Source organism: Passer domesticus, chromosome 2 (genome assembly GCF_036417665.1).
Source record: "Passer domesticus isolate bPasDom1 chromosome 2, bPasDom1.hap1, whole genome shotgun sequence".
NCBI classification, from domain to species: domain Eukaryota; kingdom Metazoa; phylum Chordata; class Aves; order Passeriformes; family Passeridae; genus Passer; species Passer domesticus.
Genome location: NC_087475.1, coordinates 36508346 through 36535144, shown reverse-complemented (window position 1 = coordinate 36535144; position 26799 = coordinate 36508346). Strand labels below are relative to the sequence as shown.

At 35.8% G+C, this 26799-nt stretch overlaps 1 protein-coding gene and 1 long non-coding RNA gene across 2 annotated transcripts in view; one reads left to right on the top strand and one right to left on the bottom strand.

Moving 5' to 3' along the window:
• Positions 1–26799, bottom strand: part of NALF1 (NALCN channel auxiliary factor 1) — a 433108-nt gene that overhangs the window by 7762 nt on the left and 398547 nt on the right. Inside the window, exon 2 of the mRNA XM_064408304.1 lies at positions 7012–7183. Within this exon, the coding sequence (XP_064264374.1) occupies positions 7012–7183 (172 nt within the window). The remainder of the gene's footprint in view (positions 1–7011; positions 7184–26799) is intronic.
• On the top strand, positions 21452–22888 carry LOC135293764 (uncharacterized). Its single transcript, XR_010355861.1, has 3 exons — positions 21452–21499; positions 21761–21853; positions 22857–22888. It is a non-coding gene; the product is annotated as an uncharacterized LOC135293764 (long non-coding RNA).

The following is a 26799-nucleotide window of genomic DNA, read 5'->3' as shown; positions in this document are numbered from 1 at the left end:
CAGCTATATTTAATCAGAAGAAATCTTAGTCCATATGGAGGTACTTGGACCTTTATTATAATCAAGGATCTAGAATTTGCCAAGTGACTTTGATTTTAAGCCATTCTCCAGACAGATTCACTATCACTCACAAAGTTCATGCAAAAGCTCTCTCTTTTCTTTGTAATCAGATAGGTTTTTTCCACATGAAGATCACATTTTGATGATCAGCACAGAAGTTACATCTGTAGGGACTGCGTGTTAGTAATGCTGACGCAAGTATTAAGGTTCCACTGAGATTGTTAATGGAGACATGAAGAGGGAAATCCTGTATGTCCTGCCTAGCTGAATCAGAAAGAAAGAAAAAGGAGTGACAGCATGAATACCATATTCACTTTATAGAATGTGCCTTGGGGGAAAAGCAGCAAAACCCAAAAAGTTCTTGCACAAAAATTGGAATCACAAAGACTGTCGATGCATGCATGGTCTGCTGATCAGCTAGAACACCATCCAACTCAGAGACTGTTGCGGTTTCTGCTTGAGCAGTTGCAGGAAACAGCCTGTAAAAGCACTGGTTGCATTCCTATGACTCTCAGCACTGTATGAATTTGTGACACTTGTGTCTGAATTTGGATCTGCAGCAGGTGGTCTAACTTGGCTTCTTGGTTTATTTGTAGAGAAGGAGTTATGGAGCCATAATATTCTACATTATGGGTAGCTAATCTGGTTGATATATGTGTTGTCATCGGTGGATAAGTATTTGGGAAGCCATAGAAAAAAACCCAGATCTTATGATGTGTTATGCTTTTTTCTCTTTTGCTTTCTGTAGAACCCTAACCTGTGTTCATTTTTCACATAGATTTCTGATTATTTTTGAGAGGTATACAAAGCTCTTGTTCTTGAAGAAAATACCTTGAAACAAGATAAGTGGATGTAGTATACCAGAAGTTTTGAATACTCCATTTTATTGTGAAGCCCAAAGTAAATAGTGTCTGCCAAGAGTGATCCATCCAACACTGACATCATTGTATCAGTGAATGCCGGCACTCTGCATGGCATTTCTGTTTCTGAGGAATTATTTCTGAGATTTCAGTATTAACATTTTCCAACTACGGAAGTCAAGAGAACACATTAGATATTATATGACTAGATTTCACTGCTTTCGTACAACTGATCTGGAAGCCAGAACTTTCTGATCTTATCCAGATGGTCTTCTCAATTTCTAAATTGCTGTGCCTGTGACACATCATGATGATTAGACATGCATTTTATACCTTTCACATTATAAAAAATGAAACAAAATTATGTGTAGAAGAATATTGAAGATAAATAAATTATTCTTTATTCAAACAGATTATTCTTAAACTGGCAAATAAGATTGTTCAGCTCTTTTGAAAAGGCTAACTTCTATTACTCAATTCCAATTGTTGGAGGTCTGGGTTGGAGATATGTGTTGTTGTGTTTTAAGATAGTTTTATCACTATATGTTGGTTATTATTTCAGATAGTTGACTCATGAACATTTTCTTATGTGTATGTGCCCACACCCAGTAAGAATTCATAGTGTTTCTTCATTATACTTGTATTTCTTCCCTAAATTATGCATAGGGCTAGTTTCCTGCTGCTGGTGTAAATCAGTGTTACCCTTCTAAAACTGAACTGCTGCAAGTCAGAAAGATGAGTGAATAGCTGACTCTCAAAACTATACAATGAAGATTTTTACCTCTACATTTTTGAGATACAGGAAAACATGCTTCTAGAAAGCATTAGGTTTTCTCCAGTCCCTCTCCAGTTTTGCTTTTATATGTAGAATCTTTGACCAAAAGTATATACTATTGTGATATGCTAGGAAAGGATTATTCATATTTAAGTACTGCAACAGCATAGAAAGTTTAGGGATATCAATATATAAATAGTCTGGGTCATTATTATAGGAGAAGAATATTTGCAGCTAATAAACCTGTTATGATATGGGACCTCATTCATGGGAAAGCCCCAATACTCAAGACTAGAACACTAGACTTCAAAAGATGAGCTATTTAGTTGACAGATTTTGCTGCAAAAAACCATGTCAAATTTTCCCTGCAATCAGATCCATGCCTAGTAATGATTTAAACCATGCTTATCAAACATAAAAGGGATTTGTCCTGCTGCCTGTGTTAGCTTAATATTTTGATATTTTAGGACATATTAAGAGGTGCAAACAGGAGGCAAATGATGCATTATTATAAGATATTTTTAGAGGAAGAATTTGGATCAAATATATGGATTTTTGAATTTGCCAAGAACACCATAACGGAGATTGAATTCAGAGTGGTTTTCTCTTCTTGAATTGTTCTATGAAATAGATAGATTGTATTCCTTTCTATATGTCACATTTTCTCAAGGAAATTGCTTTTCAAATTTCACTGAAATCAGGGCATCTGTTTTGAAAGAGACACATTATAGCCAAACCTGTTGGTGAAACCCAGTCATACATTTGCCCCTTGAGAGGAAGCTGCAGTTTACAGAATTTTTTCTAATACTTTTGCTGAGCTTTGCTAGTCATCAAACGTCTTCTACAGATTGATGGGAATTCTTTGTGATAATTCTCACTATGTCTTTAGAAACATTATTGTGTGCTATGAAGCATGACTGTGTTATTTCCAGTGAATTTTTTATTCTAAAGGAGGTGGAGTTTCCATGGAAGTGTTACTTTGCATGGACCACATAAACATATGTTATTGTTATTTGCCAAAAATTGATTCACACTGTGTTCAAAATAACTGAGAGGTTAATCAGAACACATAAAATTAAGAGCCTAAATTAATATGAACTGAAATATATTAATGATTTAAAGCACCTGAATCACCTGTCTACTTACCTCTTCTCTCCCTTTACTCTCTCCTTCTGTAGGAGTAAGTATCAGAAGTCTGTCCAACACTTTCTGAAAAGAATCAGAAGTCTGTTCAACACAGGAGAATAGACAAATTCGATTCTCCTGTTGATGGCAGAAGACTCGTTCTGATGGCACTGCTCTTAGGAAGTATCAAAGAGTGCCATGCTAATTTTGGAAGAAGTTAATGTGGCATATCTCCCCCTTATTGTTGCTCATTAAATTCTCTTCCTTTCCTTAAAAGAGGAACTCTCCTTCTCCATTAAATGCCATCACATTTATTGTACAGATAGAGTATGTGGCTAGGATTTCTGGCCTGAGATTTGATGCTGGGTGATAACCCTGTTACGCCACAGGGCACAAAGGGACCATAAGTCATGGTCATTTCAAAGAAAGCCCTTAGGACATAATTAGCCCTAAGTCTGCTCTCTAAACTGTTCCAGACTTGGCACGTGGACAGCAGTTTCTCCAAACAGTCAGAGCAGGCTGTATTAACAAGTAATTTTAGGAACAAGAGAAGATCTGTACAATGAAGCAGCTGGTACTGAGTATCTATCTCATGTCAACTGTAAATGCTTCTGAAGGGATTTTTCCTCACTCTAGCTCTAGTCTAATTTTGTAGACCAAACGTGCATTAATGGTTGGCATAGGGTAGTATGGAGCTGTAGCCCATTTAGTTAAGGAAGAGATGACTACATTTACAATAGAAAACAATTCTGCTGATATGAACACTGTTTTCTTAGAAGTTACAGTTAAAAACCTTAACCTGGAACTTTACATGGGACTATTCACTGTAATTTTCCATGTGTGTGTATGTACACCTGAAAACTATTGTTATCTCCCTCAAATGAGGTTCTAGTTTGCGTGGGCAGTTTTAGACAACTGAGCTGTAAAAAGAAACATTTGATGAAACCACTGGAAACTTTGGTCATATGGATATGAACTATGGAGGTCTTGACTGAAAGCAATCACTTGATTTCAATGAATCTGAAAACCAGCAGGTTCCAGCACAGTGCCTGATGCAAGGATTCACTTTTTTCCTTCTATGTCCTCGAAGAAAGCAGGCAAGAAGGGAACACTAAATTCTTTCTACCTAACTGAATATTTCCATAATCAGAAACACACTGTGATTCTGATTGTTTTGATTAATCTCTCAAGTACTTTCTTTTGCACTGCAGTTGTTCCACACCCTCATATGCATTTCTACAAAAGAGTTTTGGTCATGCAAAATGAGGGTAGCATGCCTTCTCCCTTTCCTGTTATAGGCTTTCTTTGGAGGTGATCGAGTTAGACATTCTCAGGCTAGAATACTTGTTACTTACTATATGAAGTCTTCAGGAATTTCCAATAACTTTTATTAATCCATATTATAAATCAAAATTTATTCTATTTTTAAATTAATTAAAAATATAACAATGACTGTTATATAAAAATATAACAAGTATTTATTGAGGAAAAATAGCCAGTTCTGTGCTGTTTCCTCATCATTAGGACCTTCCAAGGAAGGGTAAAGCCCTTGTTATTATATCTTTTTACAGCCTCCAAGGGTTTTTTTCAGACCCCAACACCACAAAATTCCTGGCCTGAAAGGAAAAAAAAAAAAAAGTGGGTTCTCTGTTGTCCACCAGTGCTGCCATGCACTCATCTCCAGCAGATCTCTGTGCTTGGACTTACTGCTGTGGTAGGACAGGATTGAAAGGGGAGGTGGCAGCTCCTACTGCCCAGGCACCTCCCAGCATGGGGTATGGAGCCACACCATCCTCTACCTGTCTGCAATTAGAAAATTACAGGTAATGTTTTTGTGTTCATCCTGAGCTCTGGGCTGTAGTCAAAACCAAATAAAATCAGCAATCCCTTGTATACCTTTTCTTGTTTCTTAATATCTAAATATTAAATAAGAATACCTTTTTGCCTTACTCTTTTATGTTTTTCTAATGAAGACAGAGATCAATAACTAGAAATCTCAAGTGTATACCAGAGAGAAACACAAAAAGTGCAGTAGGAGATGTCCCTCAAGACATCAAGACATGAGTGACCTTCTTTCAGCTGTTGTTTCTTCAAAAGGTTTTCAAGTTATCTATCACAAGCTATGCTGAGGTAGAGTGTTTTGTCTGCTGTTGAGCTCACTGTACTTTGTATGAAATAAATCTGCTTTCATTAAGCTGCAGAGAGGTATAATTCTTTATTCCTGCAGCAGATTAAAGTCTAATTTCTCATTGTTTAGTGGCAGGAAGCACTCTTACAGTGAGCTGCTGCTTAATAAGGGTGAAAATATGTCTGTATTCCAGACAGAGTTTGACTTGCTGCCTTATACCTGTCCTCAACATCTTCCCTTGCACACAACCCTCTAGGGTCAGCATACTGACTCCCGTGGGTCTGTGAATGCAAGCTCTGCTGCTGCTGGGTTTGGGCTTGAGAGGACAAAAACTTCAACCAAATATTTGTTAGTGGACAGCTGAAATGAGATTTAGGTCACCCTGATTTTAGGTGTCTTCAAAAAGACCCTGGTCTAACAGCAGCTACAGCAAATATAGTACAGCCAGTGATGTGAGCAAGTCCTCTTGTCCGGTGCAGGTGCCTGCTCAGGGTGAGTTAAATGCTCTCAGCTCTACTGACAACACCAATGACTCTAGGGAGAGCTTAGTCACAGAGTTCATGTGCAGATACCCACATTAATAATACCTGCAACAAAATGAGTTTAATCCTCACCTAAAGCTGCTTTTTCATCCCAGACTCAGAGATGTCAGCAATCTTTTCAAAATCATCTATTGTAGGAAGGAATTTGGATTATGAGTATATGAGGAAAATGAAGAGATGGATATGTATTTCCTAACAGATTTCTGAAATATATGCCAAGATGATTTTTTTTGCTGTTGGTTTCTTGCCATTGTGTATGTGTGTGTGTACACATGCATATACATGAATATACATATAGATTGTGTACTTGTGGTAAATAAAATTTTCCTAAGTCTCTCACTTCTACTATACTACCTTAAACTGGAAAACAATGTTCATTTGCTTACTGCATAAACATATTGGAAGGCTATTAATTTTTAAAATATGCATTGAAATGCTAAGCACCTTATTGATGATTCACAATTGTAACTCAGCTCACTTCTTGTTATATTTTCTTTTGCATATGGATAGATATTGCTTGATTGTGTGCAATAGGTTTAATTAAAAAACAAAAAAATCCAGTAAATCCCTTGCTACCAGAATCACCTTAAATGTAAACACAGAGTATAAGATGAAGTGAGTTGGCATGATCCTTATGCATGCATCTAAGATGGTATACAACATTTATGGATTTTTATAATTTAATTTGCTTACCTTAGACAACTTATTTACTATCAATATTTCCAGTGGAGTCCTAATTTAGAGGTGAAGATAGTTTAATTTCTGATATTTGGATGAGGGTGTCAAATGATCTAAGTGTTGAAACTCTTTTATGAATTGACTGGGAATAAGTTGCCTGAATATTTTCAAGATTCTCAGATGATAGTCTAGACACCATAAGTATGAAGATAATATTGGTATAACTTGAAATTTTGTGTGGATGACTCCCATCCATTCCTGAAAAAAATATCTGTAGTACCTGAGATATACATTAACAATATCTTTTACAATTAAAAATTATTAATAAAATGTAATCAGACTCAATAAGAAACAAACAAAAATCAAACAAAGTTCTTCACAGGTGAACACCTGATTCTTAAATTTCGTCACTAGTGAAAGATGTTTTCTTAAACACTTTCTGAGAGCTGCTGCACAATTTTGTATGCTGTGCTTCAGATTCTTGATTCATCTGACAGACAAACAAAGGTGAATATACTAAAAACTGGACCCACCTTTTATCTTTTTTTTTTCTGAATATTGCATGATAGACAACCTCTGAAAATTTCATGACATGAAGTAAAATAAATCCTCCACCAGATTATTAGGTGTAAAAAATAACCAGAATAATTTTTTTCTAGAAATTTTGTTTTGTAAAGCTGATGACTGGCAGGCTGTAACATAATTGTGCATTACTAGATCTGAACTCAAATCCTAGCACCTCCAAGGAATCTTTCTGATATGGAATACCTTCAGGCTCTCAGAGTTAAATCCATGACATTTAGACTTATGAAAACAAGTTAAATTAGTTTTTCTGTACTATACCTGTACAGATGAAACTTGATAGTCCTCCATAGATGACATCATCATTGTCTGGTAATATAAAGGGACACCTCGTTTGAACCTCCAAACAGTATTGCTTGCAAGGAATTCTGTTGCTGCAGTGAAACTGTGTGACTTCAAAATACTGGGAACAGAGCCAGGCTTTGTAGACAGTCTGGAAAAAGAGAAGAAGCAGAAATATAGATGGATGACAATAGCACTGTCATTATTAGAAGAACATACTGTACTGCACACCTACATTAATGCTGCTTTTGGAAGAAAATTTTGAGAGAATATCACCTGGGTAAAATGTGCTCGTAACTTTTGACTGTCCTCCCACTTCAGAAATTAAAACTCCAGCAAAGTAATTTAAAAGCAACAGTTATTCAGGAATAGGCTTATGCAATTATATTATCTTAGTTTGTAAACAGTTATGTCTCTTAGCTGTGACTTTTTATTAGACATGTGTATGCATGGAACACAGCCCTGCATGGAACACACAGCCCTGTCCCTGCACCACAATATCTCACCAAGTGAGATTCTAATCTCATTTGAAGCTGGACAAGGACAAATTTATAAAAGTGCCTGCAAGAAAGAGTTGAAAGCTGGGCTCAGGCCAAGTCTGTCTTTATATTGTCTAGAGCTAAGCTATCAGGTTGCAATAGATGGTGCTGCTTCCCTTCAAATAAAATCTTATCCAGTCCACAGCATTAAAACATGCATTAGGGAACCTGAACACCAACAGCTGTAGACTAGGGGATAAGTCTGCTGCAGTGAAAACCTATGTCTACATTTGGGTGCTAAAAGGAACACTTTAAAGATGCTCTCATCGGATACTGCATGGCCATGGCTGCAGGACTTGTGATTATTGCAATTATTGTCACCATTTAAACAGACAAGTAAAATGCACGTGCTGATTTTAATTTTTGCTGCCTTTCGTTTTCCAAACAATGATGTTTGTAATTAGTATTAAACTCTTTTGGACACGGAAAAGTTTAATGAAAAATTAGGTAGACACCAGGCTACAAATTGGATAAAAAACCTGTGTGACTAAGTACAGAGAGATTTCCTTGTTCTCCATTTTATTTTCCATTTAACTGCTTATCTAGACATTATTTACTGTCTAGATACTTGTTATCTAGATTGTTACAAAACAAACAAAAAAATTTTTGTATTTTTTAATTATTTGAAAATCCTAGTAACTACCTTTCATTAAATATAGACTGCAAACCAATAAAATCTGCTCATCATTTCCATTCTTTCCAGGAATGATGTAATAACAAAGAAAACTATAGGTGAAATTTTTAAGCCAAGAAAGCTAAAAAACTGACACCTGAAATCACCAATCTAGATGAGAGTTTAGTTTGATCTCAGTATGTTTCATCTCTGGTTATAATTGTATGAATGTCACTAGCAGCCTAAATTGTATAATTAATATCAATGTAGTAGCCCCAGAATCACCAAACTTTTATTTTACATTGTTTGCAACAGTGGCAGGTATGTGTTGAGTTGCTAGGTGATAAAATGAAGCCTTTATTTAATATATGGTTTGTGATAATCTCTTTATAGCAGTTTTTGCCTATTGCATTCTGTAGAACATATCTTTTTCATTAAAAATTCAACTTTAATTGCTTATTAAGGTTTCTTATCCACAGTAAATTATTAATAAGAAGGAAGACCAGGTGATGTCTGTACCTTTCAGTCTTAAATAAACTTTTAATCAGAAAGTGGTTTCCCCACTGTCAATTACATCAGCCACCACGTTTCTGATGCTTCAGTTGCTTTTATGACATTTGCAACAATAAATCATAAAATCACAGAATATACTGAGTTGGAAAATTCAAGGATCATGAGTTCAAACCTTGGTTTCAACTCCTGCTCAGGACTATCCCCAAAAGTCACACCATGTGCATTGTCCACACACTTCCTGAACTCTGTCAGGCTGGTGTTGTGACCCTGGGGACCCTGTTCCAGCTCTCAATGACCCTCTGGGTGATGAACCTTTTCCTACCTAAATGTCCTCTGACACAGCTTCAGGCCATTCCCATGGCTCCTGTCAGTGGTCACCACAGAGAAGAGATCAATGCCTGCCCCACCTCTTCCCCTCATGAGGAAGTTGTAATTGAGGTGAGGTCTCCCTTCAGTCTCCTCCAGGCTGAACAGACCAAGTGACCTCAGTTGCTCTTTATATGGCTTCTCCTCAAGGCCCTTCATCATCTTTGTTACCCTCCTTTGGAGGGTAATAATATAGTAACTTTATATCTTATGTTGTTGTACCCAGAACTGCACTCAGACTTTAAGGTTAGGTGAAATAAAACAATACTTTTTCTATTTTCAATTAGTGATCATACTCAATTGTTTGGAGACAGGAATGCTGGGTCTGGTAACAGTTATACATTCAAATAGGCTCTTTCCTGATCTTAGACCTGTTTAGTATGACATATTATCTTCATAAAATAGATCTAATAGAAGCAAGTTTGTTTATGACTCATATTTGAAAGTGTAAGTCAGTTTTTAGGAAGTATATTGAACAGTCCACCATACTTGGTAACAAGAAAATGAGCAAAACCCTGGGTCTACTGAAGCAAGACAGAAAATGTTTATTCAGGAGCAGAAGTAAATAATGCAATCGTGGGCTTCTATGAAGATTTTTGTGTATCCAATCTCCATTCATACAATCATCTTCCTGCTCTAATTCACAACTCCTCAGCTTTGTCTCAAGATTACTTTTGAATTGTCCATATTTCTAAAGAATGCATGAGTATACCTGTTCCTGAGATCTGTTTCTCAGATGGATGCCTCCCACTCTGAATCCTTCCTTATTTTCTTTACCCTGCAGCTTATTTAAAGCATGTCTATGATATATATTTATATTTTTAATATTCTGGTTTCATTTTGCTCTGTTATACCCAGTAAGGCTACATCAACTCCTAGACAAGGCACATTCATGATATCTGGCATTCCACTGCCTTCACAGCTTTGACCTGTGTTAATTCCTACATTTCCAGAGAGTGCTCAGCCATTGGCTGGAAAAAGGTGTATGCCAGGCACTGCATCCAGTAAGCAGTTTTGTCTTTTTCCAAAGAAAAAGGAAAAATACGTAGGTGTTTGCAGTTGAGCTGTGCTGGATTAGCTGGTAGACCAGAAAGTGGTCCCTCACTGCTCTTACATCTACAGACATCCGCTTTCCTAACAAGCATCCCAAATAATCTCTCCTACCCTTCCTGGACTTTCTAGGCACCAAAGATTTTACATAGACATCTTACTTTCATGCTTAAATATGTGTTACCCAGGAAGGAGTACAGAAGTGGGAGACTTGATCAAAATGCTGATTTTCAGAGACTTAAAACATGCATTATGTAACAAGGCCTGAAACTATCAGTGAAATGCACATTGGCCTGTATATTGGGCTTGATGTTCACTTTACAAACTACCCTTTAATATGAGAGTTCTTTCCATCTTAAAGAACATCCATAACTAAACTCAAGGATTTATAAACACCATAAATGTGTCTATAAATAAGATATAATGAGTTTATAAATAAAATACAATAAGGAGATTGAAACCTTTGAAGTATATTTCCTAACAGAAATCTGGCAAACTGAACTCAAAGAACAGGAAAAACCTGCATGTTTTTCTGTTGGTTTTGTTTTAACTCTTTTTTAACAAGAAAAAGAACTAAGATGAACTGAATTATTAATGAATCATGACAACCACATAGACAATACATAGATTAAATACCAGAATATATATAAATATCTCATATCTTTACCATCAACATAACTTTAGACACTCTGCATTTGAAAGAGATACAGTCCTGGCTATTAGATGAGACACTGTGATGGCAAGATGGTAGTATCCCATAAGAATAAATTAATCTTTCATATACAGAAGCATAGATATAAAATCTCAGAAGGATTTAGTGGCAATTTTGATCACCTAAATAAATTTAATTTACCTTACTTGGTACCTGCAGGAAAAAAAATTAAGATTATAGCTTTGAAAAAGTGCACAAAGTGCTGGCTTCATATACCTATATTCTATAGGTATATACCTATAATCTGAGTGCCTATCTAGAGCGATCATCATAAAAATAATTTTGGTAGTTTTAAATTGTAAACAATATTGTGATAAAAACTTATTATCAGTTGGGCAGAATAATTTATTATTTGGCATTCATTTTATTTCTACTGTATAAGTTTCAAGCAGGAAAAATATTTTATTACTTCAGTGACCAATAACTCAACACAAATATCCAGCTTCAGAAATTCGAAGAATTAAAGCATCACAAACAAACTAGACATTAAACTCCATCTACTTGTCAAATCATTATAAATAATAAAAGAATTCAGAGTTAATAGGAAGAAAGCAAGTGTGTGTGGGGAGAATTTCAAGAAACTGAAAGGTCACAGTATGTGCTTTTTCTCTCAGGACATTAGGAAGAACACTTATTTTTGTCTGTGTGGAGATTTGCAGTCCCAGTATTGTCTTTTCAGATATTCTGTATCTCATGACACACATGAGACTGGTCTTGAAAGGCAACCAGACAGAGTTCTTAGTTAATATGGTTACGCTAATCACCTAGAGAGGGATCAGGAGCTGCTCTCTCCCAGTGTGGACAGAACGGCTGCTCTACAGTGCATTGGCTGACCACAGCCCTGGCCAATACACTAACAGGCTTCCAACTGGCTTTGCAACTAATTGCACAAAACTAATTTTGACAAGAGGACCTTTAAGAGGACCCTCCTGCCCAGGCCACTCCATGATTCCATGTTCTAAGATTCTTTTTGCCAAGACTGCAAAACCAATGGGAAGATAAAGTACCGTGTGTACATGCCCACAGTGTCCCTTCCTCCCCGTCTCATTGTCACTCGCCCATACACACATAATACATGTGATTCTGGATAACCTAAGTTCTGTCAAAACAGATTGAGCACGTAGCCTTAATCATCTGAGTCACACTGCAGGAGAAGTGTCAGTAGAACAGAATGGAAAACCTCAATCAGCTTCATTTTTTACAAATGCCATTTCTTCCTGGTTTTCAAAAGATGAATATAACTCGCTTCTGCCCCTTCCCCTGTTGTTTCTGATTGCCATTTCCAGGAAGTACTTTAACCATTTTCCATGGAAAAGATTTTTTTCCTCATTGAGGAAATATTTGATGTTTTGGCTGGGCTATCATAATATTACACAAAAGGGAACTTAAAAATTATCAAATAGCTCTTACTGGGTAGATGTGGAGGATGGTGGGAGGAAAAGAAAGTAGGAAGAGAGAAGTCACAACAGAAATTCTCTCTCTCAAAATGGTAATTTTTTCCCCAATCAAAACAAATTTTAACTGCTTTTAACTGATGCTTTGTAGCTATATCCATTACTCACTGTGAAAATGAAGTCTTCAAAGAGAGCACAACTGAATTATTTCATATACCAGTTGGAAAGGAAGAGGCCCCTTATGAACTTGAGAGGTGTTTGATCAGTGACACTTTCAATGACACCAGGAAATTGTATCTTATTGGAATAAAGGAATTGCCTTCAGAAAGTGTGATATGATTCCAGCTCAAATTCTCCCAAAGTTTGTGAGTATTTTGAGACAAATTCTGCAGTTCTTAGGTATACTCAGGAGTACCTCAGGTTGCGACTGACTAATTAATTAATTTTTCCAAGAATATTAATGAAATAACCTGTTATGTAAGCTGAGCTTTTTCAGAAGAGCAGGATGGAGAAGCAGCATTCACTTAAAAATAAATAGTGATGTGGCCTTCAGGTTTGGATAAATTTTACCTTAGTGGTGGCTGGTACATGTTTACTCATTGACAGTGAATCAGCTGTGTATGGACAGTGAGATCTGTTTTCTGTCAGCCTCAGCTAGAGCATATGATTTTCTGTAACCCTAAAAATTCTAGTGCAGAAGGTACCACTTGTATGCAAAGGGTGATGTCTATTTCATATGTCTAATCATTGCCTGACTCATAGAGTTAGGAATGTTTGAACTATTTAAAGGCATTATATATGCATTTAAAGTTAGGCCATATGTTTAAATACCATGGTTAATTTTTTGTTGTTTTTGCTGTTGATCCCGGGTGAATTGTTTTCTCTGCTGTATTCTGTGACATTACCCCAGCCAATAATGTTGTGTCTTGTAGGGTCCTAATTTCAAGATTTATATGAAATATTACTAAATTATCTGCTTCAGCTTAACTTTGTTTGCTTAATTTTAGCTTTTTTTTCAGTATTCCACAATTTCAAAGTGTAAACATTAAGAACAGTAATAATACTTCATGTGTTGCCAATAACAAAGTTGGAGAAAAGCTACTGGCAAAGGCTAAAAAGCCTTTCAAACCCTTACTTCCACAAATAAAGGTACTCACCCATTCACTTAGAACTGTGCCTGAACACTGACCAGGCAAAAGATGAATCTATTAAACACTGTATATAGGAAATAAGGGGATAAGATTGCAATTATGGATTTTATGTAGCAATGAGGAACATCAGAAGAGCACACCTATTTCTCCCAGTGGTAAAAATTCTGCTGTAAAAGTCACTTCAAATATTATAAGTGCTTTAGAGCAGCATAGCAATGCTACATCTGTGAAGTGGAACCTCTAAAAGGCTTTTTATACTTAGATCACCAGGGTATTATGTGTTGGTTTGAAAGACAGTACATCTTCCTTAGGAAATACTTGGGTCAGTCTCAGTGCCTGCTTTGTGCATTAGGACCTGAGATATCATGTTTTACAAGCACAGATGTCTGTTAGATAGCTTACAAGTGCATTTTATATAGACTGTGTAAACAAAATATAGAAGGCTAACTGGTACAAAACCTGATTAAGTTTGACAACAGTAGTGTTACAAATGTGGACTCCCCAGGGAACTTTGTCATTTTTGAACATTAAGGGCAGTCTGACTTCAAGAAGACTGCATTTTGCATGTGTACTATGGGATAAAAATCAGCTTTTACAGAGAGCTTTCTACCCATGAGAGTTGCAGGAGTGCTGTTGGCATTTCTCTTTTGCTGGGCTGTGTTCCCAGTCCCATTCTGAGACTTTGGGCTGGCAAAACACACAAATAATGCAGCAACAGTGACCAGATAAGAGGGAACAATACCCTCCATAAGGTATCTTTGCAAATGAATATCAGGGGTACCATCAGTGACTCAACATTCTTCACTACATGCAGTAGGAAAGGTATAACAAGTGGCTTTCAAATATGTGGGTTCCTGAAAATAAGGTCTCTGCTGAAAATAAGGAACAGTCTCTGAAAGAAGATATTGTTTTCCTTAAGTTTCAATTTTTATTTTATTTCAGCACTATCAAAATCAAATAATTTTGACTGGGGAATTATTTTTCATTTGGTTTCGAATATTTCTTTCGAAATAAATTATTCTCATTCTGTTTGTACACTGAAATATTCCTCATAAAACACTCATTTAAACACATGCCACATTATTGTATTTTATTTATTGATATTGATTCATCAGTGTTCTGCTTTTTGGAGAAGTTGTTTTGTATATGCATTCACACCAATCCTCACTCCTAACTCCACCTTTTTTTTTTTTCTGGGGAATTTCAGTTTTGATTTTTTAAAAAATCTGATCCAGAATGAATAAAACATATCAATCTAAATTTCCTGTACAACAGACATTATGGTTTCTAGCTGTTCCATTCTATCTGCATTTTTAAAATCCTTGTGTTATAAGACTGTACCAGGAAATGAGAATATCTGTTTCACATTATGCATGCTTATGCCTGAAATTTACAGTAATTTAGGAACAAACACATCTGTTTTGTTGCTATTTGAGCCTTTTATTTTTTGGTAGTTTATTATAATTAATATCATCTGTATGTGCATTGATAGAATATAATAAGATAAATATTTTAATATTTATTCAGAAGATCTTGATGCCACAGACTGCAAACTATTGTGTTAAAAACCAAAAAATTTTAGTGTTTCCTAAATTAAATAGACAAACTTTTTCTTTGCCTATTTTATATGAATAAATATAAATAATTTCATGTGAAATACACACATGTTATTTCATTTGAAGATAGAGAAAAAGTAAACCAAGGTTGAAATTGTTCTGCCAGAATATGGTTAATCTTAGCTTCAGTTCATATGCTATGTAACAAAATTTCTTTTAACAAAGTACAAACGTGGAATAGCAAGCTGCTCTGCTCATATCTTTGTTGTTTATCTTGGAAATGATGAACTGAAATATGCAAATATGTTGTCTCCCAATAGAAATATGTTTCTTTGATTTGATATATCCTCTCAGGAGACATTACTGCAGAGGAGATGGTATCAGTGTCTCACTTTGGTAACATTAAGGAGAAAGTGTACACATATATAGGAGAGCTCTGTAATGTTTCTATCTGCCAAAATAAATCAAGGCAAAAATGTACAAAAACCTGATCCACCAGTCCTGTCCTTCTGGTGGTTAGCCATCCAATCAACTCAGGTCATCATGACGATTAACTTCACTGTTGTTTTATAATGCCTTAAAACCTGAACTCATCCTCTGTATCCGAATTGAGTTTTAGCTGTTACTTAATATAGCAAGGCAACTTTCTTTTGAAGATCATAAACATCCCTTTGGGTGAGCTTAAAGAAAACTGAAGATTAAATAACTCATTATGGGCATAAGTAGTCTGTTAAAAAAAATGAAGGCACTAGTCTTTGATTTTGTGAGCTTAATAGTATTCCATCTAATAGTAAAGTATATTAGAATGTTCAAATTATAAAGAATAAAACAAATTAATAATCTTTAAAATATCTGGTCAGCTTCCCAAAAAATTTAATATCTACTGATTTCAAGTCAGTTCAAAATGGTCAGGAGACTATTTTAAAGTTTTACAGCCTTCTAAAATTACATCTGAATTCATGAACCAAGCAACTTGTTAAGATTGGAAAGTATTTTTTTTCAACTCTGCTCTACATAATTTCTGAAGTGATGTTAGTCTGTATAAATCAGCTCACCATGACAGTATTCAGAAGATTGATATCACTGATTAACAGTGTATGCAGGAGACAAGGAGAATCTTTGTATCTTCTGCTTTCTCAAATTAAGAACCTGATTTTTACTGTCTACTAATCTCCATCATTGCTTGGAAGAGAGAATCCCTTATGGGTTCTGAGGGCTTCCAATCAACTTGCAACAGCCACTGCATGCTCCTGGCAGATGAGGGGACTTGCCATAAGCTGATATAAACATACACAGAGAAAAAGTGTCCTATGTCTCAAATTTCTCTTTCCATTTGGAATTATAACTTGTTTAAACATAAAATTTATTCAACTTCACTACTGAATTTTCATCTTGATCATGCAGGGAGTAGAGGGGCAGGTGCAGATCTCTTCTCTGAAGTGACCAGCTATAAGTCTTGAGGAAACAGCATGAAGTTGTGTCAGGGGATGTTTAGGTTGGATATCAGGAAAAGGTTTTTCACCCAGAGGGTAGCTCAACACTGAACAGGCTCCCCAGTAAAGTGGCCAAACCCCAGCCTGGCGGAGTTCAAGAGCAATTCTCCATGATGTGAATATTGGGCTGTCCTTTGCAGGGTCAGGAGTCAGACTCAATAACCCAAATGAGGGTTATTGTCCTTAGCACATTCTGTGTGCTTATTCTTGATTCTATGAAAATTCAGTAAATAAGATGACAAAATCTAAAGACAAGGAGCTAATGATTCCAGAAGAAAGAAGAAAATTTCTTAGGTGCCAGATGTAAGACATATGCTTTATGAAAAATATAAAAAAAAGAAAAAAGACCCCCAGAACTTAAAACTAAGGAAGGAGCCTGTTATGGTGCAGTTTCTATTAATATAATTTGTGTTGCAGATATCAAGTATATTTTCACTTGATATATTGCATTGCATCAAGTTTACTTTAATCATGGTTAATTGAACTGATTAGGTGAACTTTATTATGTTGTAAACTCTCTGGAGGCAAAGCAGATTGTCTTAATTTTTTTTCTCTAGACAATTCTGAATTCATGAACAGGGCCAGAGATTCCACTGCACTATTTAACATTGTTACACTCGGTGTCCTAGAGTTGTGCTACTTTTCCTACTTAGATTTAACTTACAGATTGACATAAAGACCTCAGAGTTGCATGCTGTTGTTCTGACATTTAAGTGAGACATACAGACATCCAAAGAGGGTGAATGGCTGAAAAGCAGCTCTCAAGGAAAGGAGACTTTTCCTCTCACAGTTTTTTTTTTCTCACACAGCTCTGGTTTAAGGCCACACAGCTGCACCAAAAGCTGAGCCCAGGTAGCCAAATGTGGGCAAGAAAGGAATATATGACACTGCACTCAGAGCCATGACAGCTTGTGACCAAGCAATTGATAATTCATATTTTCGTATTTGGAAGGCACAATCAGCTCTCCAAGGGGATCACAATTAAGCTCAACCATAAACTCATCCAAGAGCAGATGTTTCAAGTGAGAATTTTCCCTAGTCTGGGGTGGCTCTGCAAGAGAATAGACCTTTACCACAGCAGAATGATGCTTATCATCAAGGGGGATAACACAGTAAAGGACAGCTCTCACATACTTTTTGCTGTTTCACCTGCCAGTCTGATAATCACCCACATAGAGACTGCAACAAAACCTCACTTCTCTTTTCACAGAAGATTTCAAAGTATTATGTGTCTGTTTAAGGATTTGTGCAAACACTCTACACCTTTGCCCTCAGTGACAACTCCCACCTATAAATTCAGCAGTCGTAACTTTTAAATGATATACACAGTATTTATGAGACCTCAACATTTAACCACCTTAGGAAACTCATATTACTTTTAAAAAAATTTTCTGCTTTTTCTCCATAATTTGACCATATGCCTTTGAAGTTTCTACTTCACCAACAGGGTCTAAATTAATTGGTTGCCTTTTAACTCTTTAATTTTTTTTAACTGGATTTGCCTTGGATATTTACCTTGGAGAGAATCTGAGGTGTTTTATTGATTCCTTCTGCTATATTGGCTCACATATAAATATAAGCAAAATAAATTTAAGATAGCTAAGACTCTATCCAGTTATTCAAGCACTGCCCTTACATAATGTAACGTGCCTTTAGACAGAGATGGCTGATGCAGTTAAAAAAATTAATTCTCTGTCAGGTAAATTCTCCACCATTAAGAGCCATATTAAAATCAGAGATTATTACTGGATATTCTTGCTGATATTTAGACATTAAAGTGGAACTTTTCAAGTGCTATTGATACTAGAAATTCCTATTCAAATGCTTAAATCAATCAGGTTTTGCCACTTCAAATCTAATACATATTTTTTATCTCCTAAACTTGTAATGGTTCTTCAACAGTTTAAGCCACTAAATCTTGTTTATTGGTCAATCAGAAAAAAACAAACCCAAAAATAAGGTATGGAATTACAACTCCACTGAAGACAAGACAGATCTGTCGCTTCTACATAATTCTGAGTGCCAGACCAGTGATCATACCTTATACACTGCAGAAGAGGGGCTCCATCAGTTTTCCTCTAGGACAAAGTGAGATAGATATCACTTTGAGAAAGGTTGAGTCAGAGCATGATATATGAGACATAGTAGTGAAAAAAAAGTCTCAAGAACTTTCTGATGATGGGATTGGTACAGCCAACAGGTGCTGCTAGCCATAGACTGCAGTCTTTGAGAGCTCATAGAGTCCACAGTTTTTCACTGAATGCTCAAGAGCGAAACCACAAGTTAATCATGGGTGCAGAATTCAAAACTGTCAAACAAGCAGACAAATAAAAATTTAATATCTCTGAAACAAGTGATGTCACTAGCCTTTTTGACTGATAAAAGCTTCTCTTTTGTGTAGGTGGAGTATACTTGCTTCACTCAGTTGTCAAGAAGATATGAATGCTACAGTTCTTTTCTCTTCCCATCTATTTTTTTTCTTGTTTTCCTCCTTTCTTATCCTGCATTTCCAAAATGCAAATGGTTGTTTATTTCTCCGAATAATTTTCTGTGTTAGCAGAAGTCTAACCTGTCCTCATATCTTATTGCCTGAAAGATTTTGGAAGGAAAAAATATTTCCTTCAAACTTTGCTGTGCTTTCAGAGTTTCCAGAGAAAATCCAGAAATGTCCCAGTGATTCCAGCCTGAGAGGAGAAGGTCAGCTTTTAAAACTACTATACAGTTCTGCAGAAGAAATAGCTGATTTAAACAATATATACAATGCATATGGCACTTGTCTTTAAAGTTCCTGATATTGGGATCAGTTCTGCATGCCTCGTCCAGGAAGAGAAAAGATTTTTTTTATACTAGACCAAAAATTTGAAATTTCAAGACAGGTCACATTAGGTACTGTTTTCAGCTAGCAAAACCCCTCATCTTATCTAATTGCATGATGAGTGTGATACTGCTCTGAATGGCTGTACTAACAGCTTTCTCCATAAAGAGAAATATCCCTTGTTTTCGTCTGCCTGATTTCCATCATCTTTGATAGCATTAAATCTGCATATATGTTTTTATCCTAAATATCAAAATCCTTTCAATATGTGATGAAGTACTTTTGTGGGAAAATGAATAAAACACAGTATCATAATGTGCAGTGTTTGCTACAATTTTTTTTCTATTTGATCCTGTTGGATTATATGATGCTATCTCAATTTTAGGCATTATTCTGAAAATACTATATTCTTGTTATAAATTAGATATCAGTATCAATTTATTTACAGCCTTTAGAGGCTCTCTGTTAATTGTGGTGCCATCTTAGAGATAATAAGAGGATTTGGAGCTCAGTGTTTTTCATAATACATTTGAATTCCTTCATTGATTGGTATGCAATAACAATACCCAAAAAGACACTGTATATGCCACAAAGATACTGTAGAAGAGTTACACATAAACAAAACAGGATAAGCTTGTAATGACTATATTACATCACTGCTACACTGTTTTTATGTCATTATATATATTTGACTTTGCCATTACAGTAACATTTGTCCTCCCTTTTCTTAAGGGCTTGCCTGAGATATACAAAACTGGTATTTATGTAAGCTGTTGTAAAAGGAACTTTTTCTCTCTGAACAAGTGTTGTTTGCTCTCTGATTTTCAAATATTTACTCCATTGCAGTTTTTCTTAAATGATTTCTTGTGGTACATTGGGTCAAGTCTGAATGTAATTATTTGCTGACACATCCAACAATTTGCATAGGTCAGTAGCATCAGGGAAAATATTTTGCCCTTCAAATTTACTTTTATTTGTTGTTGCTACAGCTTGTTCAACAAATAGAAGACAATGCTGGAAAACTACCAAAGAGCCTGAGAGTAAAACATCAGACATGCTACCAGAAATTGTACCGTCTGCCATCAAAAAAGTTTATAGATTAGAAGGGTTGACCACAGAAAAACTTTGTACCTCAGGATGATTCCCTCTCATTCAGAAACTCTCTAACAAGTAAGCCACAGACATGCCTGGAAGAAAATAGTTTGCATAATATTTAAAAGTGGAATAATAAAATTAAATGTATATGATGATATGAGAAATACTAAATAACCTAATATCTACAAAGGTAAATTCTTTCTCTAATGAATTCAAACTCTTCCAAAGCATAAAAATAAAAATGTGATCCTGATGGCAATTTATTTAGTTTTTCAAAAACCCATTATCCAGGTCTCTAAAGAAAGGCAATAGACAAATGAAATTATTCTTTTTTGAGGGTATTACATAGTCCTCTACAAAAAATAGGTAGTGGAAAACAAAAGGGAAAAAATCAGTTTTCATCAGTACAAAAGGTTAAAAGTAGGGTGTCTCAGACTTTCATATATATTTAATGTTTTGCTTATTAATGTATTAACATATTAGAAAGAAAACTAAATTAGAAAAAGAAAACAAGTCTACTGAAAGAAAAAGGTCAATGAAGTTTAAAAAAAAAGAAATTAAACTTAAGCTGGACTGAAAACTTGATGAAGTTCACTATTGAAGAATTTAAAGAAATTTTGTGAAGAAAATTGTATCTACTTGTATACCATAAGAGATTTTATGTTTAATGTGTCAGTCCTGGAAAAGTATCTGAGTCTTGCTCTTCAATGAGCTCTGTGCAGTTGCAGGTGGAAAGGACAAGTGGATTTATGACACCTGAGAAATAAGATAGAAAAAGTCTCCTGCACAGCCAATGCCACAGACCTACCAGAAGTACTCCACCCAGAAACAGATAATCCTACATCAAAAGGGAGGCAGAGAATTGCTGGTGACAACATTTATGTCATTGGGACCTCTGAAGAAAGACCGAAAAATTAAGATATGAAATTTCAGGAAAAAAACAACATAGGTAACAGAAAAAGATCTATAAGTGTTGTAGAGAGGAGGGACAATTTTCTGAGCTTGTTGTTTTATGTTCCAGAAATGGGGGTCAAAGGAGGAATGAAATTGAAAAATATAACTTCTGAAATAATGGATGGAAATATTTTTTCCATGTAATGTGTGAGATTGGCAGTCAGTAATATTTTCTTGAGAACAAGAAACTAAGATTCAGAAAATGATCTTTCCAAGGTAAGGCCAGAATATACTTTCTAAAGGAAAATATTTTTGGAGACCTTCCAAGTGTAAAACTCTTTTCACCTTAGATACTTTGCAGAGGTGTACTTGGTCTCTTTTTGAAGAACTTCTAGGCTTTTCTCTACATATGTAAAGGCACTTACATGACTTCTGAAGAATTACAGCATTGGATACTTAAAATGCAGACGCACAAAAGGTGACTTGGAAACTTTACAGTGCCTTATTCTGAAATTTCTGGCTTCTTCCTCTGCACAGGCTACTGCTGAATACCATGGGAATGATATTGTGGATGGGATGGCTAATTGATAAAGCCCTGAGAGTGACTATTGTCCTGTGGACTGTTGCCAGGTAGGAAATTACTCCAAATTTCAGTGTGCGACAACTGTGAATAAATCATGTGTTGGTTTATTGATGTGTGTCCAAAGCACAATTACAGGTTCAGAAGGCTTTGTAAGCTTCTACTCTTTGTTGGCTGAACACTCATATTTGTTGTCAAAGCCAATGGGAAACCTAGATAAGCAACCATTAGAAACTCTTGGTCTAATTTGCCCACTTTGTTTAATAAAATAAGGTAAAAAGTTATGTATATAGTATACTAAAAGGAGAACTTAAATATAAGAAAAAAAAATTCCTGAAGGATAAATTAAAAAGGAAAAAAGTTTAATTTTTTTATAATACAAGTCTTTGCAAGACTGGGTCTTTTTTACTGACTTCATTCTCAGATGAATTAGACCTGTGATCCAGCTATGTGAATTGCAATCATGGGAGAGGAGAATAATTTGGAATGAGGAGTAAGGAAGCCTTATGTCTTGTGCAGTACTGTTAATTTATATGCTTAAAGTTACTGTGCAGCTCAAACCTGCACATTTAGATGGCTTCTGGCCAGTTGGAACATCAGAAGCACACACCACAGCTCCTGTGTGACATTCCCCAGAAATGACTGAGAAAAAAGAAAAGCAGAAAAATATAGAAAATGTAATCAAAATGGTTTAACAGCAACAGACACTACTTATTATTTATTTAAACATTAACAGAGCCTTATTTAAAATTAGGCCAGAAGTTATTTTTGAACTTTAAGTTTGTTTGGAATTTAGACACTTTAAAACTTTTGAAAACATAGCTATTTTTAAGTTTTCCCTGTCATTTTTTAAATGATTTTTGTTTCTTAATCAAAACCCATTATGTTTGGTAGCTTTCCTTCGACTGCTCCAAAATACCTCTTTCCTAAATGCACTCAATACAATAATTGCAGATCTTTCTCTGCTAGCCTGTGACCTAGCTAATTTTCCTTTTGATTAAGCTATATTTCTCCTCATATTGACAGGTTTTATTCTTTTTTTTTAAAATTCAGATGCTGTGTTTATGAATATCAAAGACATCTTGGGAACTCAGCACTGACAGCATAGTCTATCATCCTGTTCTGTACACATAATGGTATTTTGTGGAATAGGAAATGGGATAAAACCACAGAACCAAATAATTTTTTTTCTGCAATCAGCTGCCTTTCTTCATCCCAGGAATCTCACCCTTGCTAATACCAATCTGCACAATGGCAAGCTTGGAATTATCTTAAAGTGTTAATAGATCAATAGTCAGCTAGTCCAGCCTTTCCTAGCAACAACATAGACAACATGGCCCAGCACCTTGAACAGATGAATCTTAAGTGCTCCCCACTTCCCTGGTGAGATTATTCCAATGGCTGATTTTTTTTAATTGTGAAAAGTTTTCCTTCTGTTTTTAACTGGAATCTCCCCAAAAGTAACTTGTATCCATTACCCCTTATCTTTCCCAAGTGACTACTTGTAAAAAGGAAATGTCCTGCTTTTTGCTAGGGTAGAGCTAATTTCTTCTCCGTACCACTTACAGTACTATGTTTTGGATTTTGAATTGGGATGGTGTTGAGAACATAGTGTTGATGTTCTGGTCTTTTGCTGAGTTGTGTTTATCCTATGTCATGCTTTGCCAGTGAGGAGGTGTGCAAAAGAAACTGGGAGGAAGCATAGCCAAGACAGGTGACCCAAAGGGATGTTCCACACTGCAGAACATCATGCCTGGAATATAAAATGGGAGAAATTACCCAGAAGTGGAGGCTGATCTGGGTTTGGGAAGCAGGCTCTAGCATCAGTCAGCTGGTGGTGAGGAATTGCATTGTGCACCAACCTATTTTTTCCTATTTATTATCATTATTGCTGTAATTTACCATTACCTGTGTATTTTACTTTATTTTTAATTTTCTAGCTGTTCCTATCTCAACCTAAAAGTTTTATTCTGGTTCTCCTCCCCATTCCACTAGTGTGAGGGGCAGAGAGGGGGGGTTGAGTGAGCAGCTTCATTTCCAGCTGGGCTGTAACCACGACAGGAAGTCTTCATCTTCTTTAACAAGTATAACACACTTTAAATACTGGAACTTAGTAATGAGATCTCCATTAAATCTTTTCATCTCAAGGCTGACTTTCAGCCTTTCCTCCTATGGCAGGTTTCCCACTGATCATTTTTGTGCCCTTCTCTGGACTTTCTCTAGTCTGTTCAAACATTTTTGTATAATAGGAAACAAAATCAAGCCCAGTATTTCAGACATGGCCTGATCATGACATCTCCAGCTGCTGAGTGGAGAGGCAAAATTTTCCTCTTCAGCAGAAGGAGAAAATAATACGTTAAGCTTCTATGCTCCTTTGCCATTAAAGTTCTAAAAATTCTGAAGTTCCAAACTCCTTCGAAGTTGGTTAATCTCAGAAACCAGCCTCAGACATCTCTTTTTTTGGGTGATTACATTTTCACTGATTGACACACAGAATCCTTCATCTAGGCTATGAACTATCTGTGTGTCATGATAATTACTAAAGACTCACTCTCATGAATACTAACAAGCTGCTTGGAAACTTAGCAAATCTCCCCTGTCTACTTTTTTCCTTCTTAGTGACTTATCTATACTAAATTAATTCCCAACCATGCTGTGCTAGCTGATATATATATATATTTTTTTTTACTTTATATTTTGCTTTCAGTTCTATTCCTTGTTTGCTAGCACTAAATGCAGTCATATTTAATTACTATTTGTTCACAGACTTGTGTAGGAGCACAATTCCAGGTCAGAATCAGGGTCTACAGCTAAAATATTTTTGAAGTTATATTTTAATTTTTAAAATTTTAATGTAAATTTTAAATTTTTAAAGTTTGTCTTAAAAAAAAATAAATCTGTTTACTGTCATCTGTGTGGGTGTTAAAACACCAAAAATCCTATTGAGTGTAACAGAATTGATGATTCCTGCAGCCCTTATGTAGTAAAAATTATACAAGAAAATGGGTCACAAAGTCAGAAGTCCAGGACATGGTGAATTCAGAAGTATATAAAACCAGTTTGGTTTGTGCTATTGTAGTCTTGACATTGTAACAAAAACATTTCTTTCCACTGTATTTGTTTCCAGAACTGCTAGTCTCAAATACACAGGTGGCAATTTGGGATATTACATAGTGTTGTAGTGGGAGTTGATTTTGAAGAGTTATAAGACAGCCTCATTTTGGAGAATAGTGACAATCTGACTTATTGAGATTTCTCAGTAAACCATTTTCTTGGAGGTTACCAGAACAGGAATATCACTCTTCACAGCCACTGCTGTTTTTGCAGGTTAAAGAAATTTAGGCACTCTTTTCTTATAGAGGTAATTGGTCCTACATTGTATCTTTATTCTCTGTCAACCAGCAATAACAGGAAAAATATTTAAGGAAAGAGTGTCTGCATTAATCAACCTTCGTGAAAATTCTGTTTGTGGGAAATTGTGGGTTGGGATATCAAAGGATGGTAAGAGGCCAGAAGATCCCTCTGAGTTTTAGGGAGAGGAAAAGCTCAGAATATGAGTAGAATAAAGGGAAAGAGTAATGGTTCAAAGCAGCGTGTAGAACTGATTCAGAGAATAAGTAAGAATAGGAAAGACCTCTAAGGTAGTCAAATCAGATCATCAACTCAAGTCAGAGCATCAATGCCAATTTCACCATTAAACCATGTCCCTAAACACCATATCTGTAAGTTTTTGAAGACTTCCAGTTTCCAGACAGAGGGTCTGTTCCAGGGCATGAGTATCCTTTCAAGGAAGACATTTTTCATAATATCCAATCTAAACCACCACCACATGTGTTTGTGGGAGACTCCAACCCTGCAAGAGAGAGGTGAGCCATAGGACCTGGCCAGAGGATCAGTCAAAGACAAAGACTCTCTATATCCTTCCATATGACCTTCTGTCTGGTGTGAATACTGAAACACTCTACCTTTACCACTCAGTGTAGTAGGAAATACAAGTTGGAAAATTCTGAAGTCTGTCACCATTACATCAGATCAGCTGTCTAGGTGTATGTACAGAATCCCAGGATGCGCTTCAAAAAGAACACTTGCTAAGTGTTTTGGACCCCCCACTGTTCTGGACCTTGCTTTCAATGTCAGCAAAACAATCTCTAGCACCAGGAGTTTGTATGTGCTATTGCAAATTGAATAATAGGATTTCCCAGTCCTGTTTGTGAAGTATCTTTGAAGAACTTAATTCAAAATGCAATTGTCAAGGCAGGAGTTAATTTTTAATATCTTTTTGAAAGGCATGTTCTGTTAACACAATTAGGCAGAGTGGAACAAGAGAAAAAGAGAAAGAAAGGGCTAAGGAGACTTAAAAAATACAGCACCATATGTGATGGCCTCTCTCTCTTTAAATTCATTCAATTCCTTGCAGGTATAACTTTGAAATGTAGAGATATATTTTGCTATCTCCATTCTACCCAGTTTGAAGTCACCTCACTTCTGTTGTCTACAATACTCTGACCAGAAATAAGGAACTACAAAACGGACTTTGGTTTTTGGGTACAATAATATAAAATGTAGTTATTTAAGTCTCTACACTTTACTCTCTCATTTTGAATCTGTTTTTTGAAATATGGGTTTAGGGTTATTTTTGTGTATCCCTCTTGATATACTTAGTAAAATTACAGCTCTCAAATACCTAACAGCACCAAATATCTTAGTCTGTGTTTTAACTGTTGGAAAGGGCAGTGCAGGTGGAATTCATGCCTCCAGTCTCTAAAAGGAAGTTTTATTCTTAGCTCAAGCAAAGCTGTATTTGTAAAGCAGAGGTGGAGATTATACAAGTAAAATTGTTAATGAATCATTACTAACTGGGCACATCCAGTGCCAGGGTCATCTTTTCTTTGGTTTCTTTGTAATCAATGGAGACATATTGGCTCCAAATATGACTCACCTGTTGAAAGAGCCTAACCACCCTAGGGATGCAGATACTTAAAGAGATTATCCTCCC